The sequence below is a fragment of the Pipistrellus hanaki genome (assembly GCF_964339955.1).
Source record: "Pipistrellus hanaki genome assembly, chromosome: 7".
Taxonomy (NCBI): domain Eukaryota; kingdom Metazoa; phylum Chordata; class Mammalia; order Chiroptera; family Vespertilionidae; genus Pipistrellus; species Pipistrellus hanaki.
In genome coordinates, this window is record NC_140509.1 from 62,228,619 (window position 1) to 62,234,364 (window position 5,746).

General features: G+C 43.2%; 1 protein-coding gene across 6 annotated transcripts in view; it reads left to right on the forward strand.

Annotated features, from left to right (window-relative positions):
* Positions 1-3,183, forward strand: part of PLAGL1 (PLAG1 like zinc finger 1) — a 42,263-nt gene extending 39,080 nt beyond the window's left edge. For all 6 annotated transcript variants that reach the window (XM_084890118.1, XM_084890119.1, XM_084890120.1 and 3 more), the window contains one exon: positions 788-3,183. In XM_084890118.1, coding sequence (XP_084746244.1) covers positions 788-2,009 — 1,222 coding nt within the window. In that variant the 3' untranslated portion in view covers positions 2,010-3,183. The remainder of the gene's footprint in view (positions 1-787) is intronic.
* Positions 3,184-5,746: the final 2,563 nt, after the last annotated feature.

Genomic DNA, 5,746 nt, shown 5'->3' on the forward strand with positions numbered 1-5,746 from the left:
GCTGCCAGGAGGAGCACCGGGGTCCTTCTAGAGAAAGGCCTGTGAATGGTGCCAGTGTAGTCACTGTGACCTGCAGGCACTTGGTGGAAGGGCTCTCTCTGGGCCCTTGAGGGAGACAGGGGCTGCGCACAGCAGGGAGGATAGCTGGTAGGAAAGTATTAAATGGAGAAGACCAAGACATGAGCATAAAGATCTGGGAGGAGCGGGGTTCAGAGCCCCGTTGCTAGAGCTGGCATTCTGGGTACACTTAAGATGCTGTCTCTGAGGTGAAGGACAGACGTTTTAGTTTATGTTCAACACTTGTCTCAATCAATACAGGCGAGTTGGAATTGTATTAGAAACAATCTAAAAATGGGGGGAGGGACTATTGAGTCACTCTTGAGAATTCAGGAATGTTCATCGTTAAATAACCATTTAACCCAGCCCTGAAAGTATTTTTCATGATCGTATATTTTTAAATACTTGTATGCATTTAGCAATTTCTTTGTATACACTAGGAAAATATGTACTCTAGCCATATTCTTTGCAAGTGTGAAAATTGCATTATGTCTTTAGCAGCACCTGTTTTTAAAAATTATTATTATTATTATTATTATTATTATTATTATTATAAGGTCTTATGTAGGTGTGGAGTCTGGAAAATATAGAAAAAGACTTTAAAATTGAAAATGATTTCTTAAACCAGCATCTAGAGAAAACTACCGTTATCATTCTAGTATTGTTTCCCTACCTTTCTTCGGCTCTTAAAAATCTGGGTCAATTGTGAAATCCTGCCTTCTGCTCGTAGGCACACGGCTACCCACTCGGCCCAGAAGTCTCACCAGTGTGGTCTGTGTGAGAAGACGTTCAACCGGAAAGACCACCTGAAGAACCACCTCCAGACCCATAACCCCAACAAGGTGCCCTTCGTGTGTGAGCAGTGTGGGAAGAAGTACCACACCACGCTGGGCTACAAGCGGCACGTGGCCCTCCACAAGGCCAACAGCGGCGACCTCACCTGCGGGGTGTGCGCCCTGGTGCTCAGGAACACCGAGGTGCTGCTCGTCCATCTCAAGACCCACTCCGAAGACAAGCCCTACGCAAACAAGCAGAAGAAGCACCGGTGCGACCACTGCGATAGACTGTTCTACACCCGGAAAGACGTGCGGCGCCACATGGTGGTCCACACAGGCTGTAAGGACTTCCTGTGCCAGTTTTGTGCCCAGAGATTTGGGCGCAAAGACCACCTCACTCGCCATACCAAGAAGACACACTTGCAGGAGCTGTTGAGAGAGAGTATGCAGACTGGAGATTTCATGAATCTCTTCCACACTCTCTCTCCTCAGTATCAGCTGAAGGCTGCCGCACTGGTTCCTTTCGCTCTAGGAGCTGCTGTGCAGAATGGGCTTGCCGGTGGCCTGCCCCCTGAGGTGCACACCCTCAATCCCATGGAGCCACCCTGCCAGCCGGTACCACCGCTGCCAGAGCCTCTGATCCCCCTTGCTCCCATGGCGCCTCCCATGGCGCCTCCCATGGCACCGCCCATGGCACCGCCCAACCCTCCTCCCCAGCCCCTCCAGGATCACAAGTACCCCACTGCTACCTCATACCCCCCACTTGCAAACCTGCCGCTCAAAACGGATACTAAACCGTTTTGCAACATCAATTTGGTGGAGGAGGTGCCTCTGCAAGAGCCTCAGTCACCTCACAGGCTCAACCTGCCCAGAGAGCTGCCCATAGATGCTGTGAACATAACCATACCTGCCTCTCTGGAGATTTCCCCCCTGTTGGGCTTCTGGCAGCTGCCACCTCCTCCTCCCCAAAATGCCTTTGGGAATGGCGCCCTCGCTCTGGGGCCCGGGGAGCCCCTGCCCCACCGGCTCGGCTGCCTGGGGCAGCAGCAGCAAGAGCCCTCCCTGGCCATGAGTGCCATGGGCCTGGGCCAGCTCCACCTTCCACCCCTCCCCCATGTGTTCCCAGCAGGCACTGGCACTGCCATCCTGCCTCATTTCCATCATGCATTCAGATAAGTGGCTTATAAAGCACACTTATTCTGGAAGAGGTTTTAAGGAGCATTTTAAGGTTTTAAGGAGCATTCTAAGGTTTTAAGGAGCATTTTAAAAGTTTTATGAAGCATTTTAAATGTCAGTTGTAATACAAGGAAAGATTTGGAAAGCAGGATTGGGAATATGGCTTAATCGGTTATGACTGGCTTGAGATAAGAGTTCTAGAACTGCATGCATCGTGCCAATCTGTCCTGAGTGTTCATGATTTGTTCACGCTTTGTACCAAATGTAATAGCAAGTATTCTTTAATGGAACTGCAACTGTTGTCATAACCGACATCCAGACGAGGGCTGCTATATATAGTTGTCAAATTGAGTTTAATCGTAAGCCATGATCAAATCATGTTGGCTAAATAACTTTATGTAGCACAGCCTAAGGAGGGGACTATGGGAAGGTTTGAATTTCTCCAAAATGGGAGATTTTTTTTTCTCTTCTTTTTAAGTACAACAATAACCTTTATATTGCATATTATAAGTAGGCTTTGTATTTTTCCCCCATGATTCTTCTTTTAGTTGGATGTAGTGTGGTTATTATTGAATAGCCAACCTGTACTTTTACAGAAACAATTTCTTGTGGAATAATAGGTGTGTTTCCATTTTAAACAAACATTTTAAATGTAGTTTGAATTTTTTCCACAAGATGCTACAATGTGAGTTATCACTTCATTTATCTTAAAGACTAAACTGGTTGTCAGTTACATCTGACAGGAAAAAAAAATCACTGTGTAACCAGGTTAAGTGATAAAATCATCCAAATGTCAGTCAGAAATAGTAGTTTGCTGACTTTAATGTTGATTATGTTTTAAGGGGAATTTAAGAACTATTACTGGAATTTTCAAATATATATATATTAAACAAGATTTTTTTTTTCTTTGCTTTGTCTGGCTTAAAGTACTGCTCTGCTTAAGTATATTTTAATCACCAAAAAAATAGATGCATTTTAAAATTTATCATGTATTTCAATATTAGTTTTACTCAGAATAAGATTTTGCAATGTAACTGTTACTGTAATCTCGAATTTGTATCTAATGAGTTTTAAGAATATGAAACCTAACCTTTTTTAAAAAAAATTCCTTTGTCTTTTGTCTTTAGAGACACTCTGTATGGAAATATATCTTACATATAATAAACACTGCAAATTCAGATTATGGCTTGTTTGATTTTTACTTACAGTTATACCACCTAACCATCCTGATCTAGACACAAAACATGAACACCTCAGTAGCTGGCTCCCTCATACCCCCTCCTGGCCATTACCCCCCCCCCAAAAAAAACAAAACAAAAAAACAACTAGTAGTCTGACCTACTAGAAACCAACTTTTTTTGAGTAAAATTATGATTTAAAGTAGAAGCTTATGTGCTTCAGTAAAATTCACAACACTAAAAGTTTATTTCTGAAAATTACTGTTTTAAGTTCTGAATCCTTCTATATTAAGAATTTATTCCTGATATACTGGTCTAGGTCAGAATACTAGCTACTGAAGTTCAGTCTACCCTGGGCCAGTGTTACAGTGGTGTTTGCCATTACTTTCTAGCATGAATTAGAAATGTATTCCTTAGTGGGATTCCTTCATAAAGTATTCCCCACTCGAAAATCTGACACACTTACTTATTTGTGTTTGTTTTATCTCTAAACAAGGAGGGAGTAGGCAGAGAAAGGAACGCCTCAAGTCCCTTTGCCCATCAAAGAAGCCTGGCAGCCAAATGGGAGAAACCTTGGCTCCTAGCCCTTACCAGTGGGGCCCATGGCAGCAAAGGGCCAAGGCATTTCAGGAAAGCTGCCTGGGGTGGGGCTGTCACTGTGGATCCGACTTGGTAGATTCTTAAACTACAGCTTAATCTGGGGGAGGAAATGAGACACAGGGACATAGGTTACCCATCAGTGGGAATCCACGTTCTGGGATGTCTTGAGTCCGCTCCCATATCCCCTCTTACCTCCGCGAGGGACGCAATCTCCCAGAGAAAGGAGAGAGAGGAGTGACTTACCTGGGCTACATCTGCCCCAGACGCATGGCCTAGTAGTCTTCAGTCAGTTCCAGGACATACACCTGACTTCCCTGAACATAAAATATAGGATGTGATCCCCGAATACATATCCAACGTGTTTCAGATATTGTGTTTCCTGCCTTATAAGAGGGAGTAGTTTGGAGTTCTCCTACTTAAATTTAGACAGGAAAATGGCTTTTAATTCCTAATTACAATTCCCTGAGTTTGGAGAAACAATAAAAATTATTAGATTAAGAAGCATGAGTTAAGTATAAATGACTCTACAAAAAGAATTATTAACCCCTAAGGCAACAAAAATAGTTGCAAGACCACCTACCCACAGAGTTTAGCAACCGATGTTGACATGAACAGTTGGTGTCTGATTTGTCCGAGATAAATAAATGGTTTGAGGCCGCCTAGAGCATCCTTCCCGCCGGGTGGGAAGGTTATTGTAACCTGTTCCACTGCCGTGTTTCCCCAAAGCCAACTGTGTGTGCTGGTGCTGGAGACAGTTCCACACGGCATACAGATGGACTCTTCAAACAGGAGTTGTTCCTTTTTATAAATTCATGCTTATTAGAAGAAAATATCACAGAGGGGATTTCATGACTGTTGTGTAGAATTAAGCTGGGTAAAAATGAGTTTCCTAGTAAGTAAGTAATGCTAGACTCCATAGACTGTTTTACTAAACATTTCTAATTCCAAAGCAATGTTTTTTAAAAAGACTATTAAATATCCCATAAGAAAAACAAAGAACAACAAAAAAACACACGCTGCTGCAAGTGAATCTTCGAATCAAGCATTATCATACAGATGAATGCCTTGTTTAATGATTTGGTTTTGAATATTTTGAAGGGAGGAAGTAAGAAAATTTGACACTAGTTTTACATGTCCTACATGATGTCTCGAGAGAAATTGGGCGTTGAAGCAGACATCTGCTCCTTCCTTTCAGGTGGCATTGTTAGGCTCACAGCTGTCCAGGCTGATGAGCTCTGGGGAGCCTGTCTGAACGCAGAAAGAAAAGACATTTACTAAAACGTAGTTGTTGTCACACTGAGAATGTTAAATACTTCATGAAAGCTTCTCCACATGTTTAACTGTTTCCAACAAACAATTCACAAAATGAAAAATGTCCCTAACTTCATACCAATTCTACTCTGTGTCAGTCTCAGGAACTGTGCTTCCAGGGGGGCAATGTGTTTAGAAAAAGGGACCGGGCAGTAGCCTTCCAGGTCAAAATGAAGAACCCATTCCCCTTTCCTATTAAGTCAACAATCAAATGGAGTGCCTAAACCGGTTTGCAGTGGTAGAGCATCGGTCTGCAGACTGAAAGGTCCCAGGTTCGATTCCGGTCAAGGGCATGTACATTGGTTGCGGGCACATCCCCGGTAAGGGGTGTGCAAGAGACAGCTGGTCAATGTTTCTCTCTCATCGACGTTTCTAGCTCTCTAGCTCTCTTCCTTCCTCTCTGTAAAAAATCAAATAAAATATATTTTTAAAAAAATTAAATAAATGGAGTATCCTTTTCCAACTCGAAGTTTAACAAAAAAAAGTGTCTAGAGCCTATTTTATTAACCTAGCCTCGCCCATATTTCTCTTGGGTTTGCCTGCTAGGGGGTTCTGCCCTTAAGGGCTCATTCATTCCCTGTACCTGGCATGTGAGATGATCACCAATGCCTGGATTAGATGTGTTTGTTCTTACCTGGCCTCTAGGGG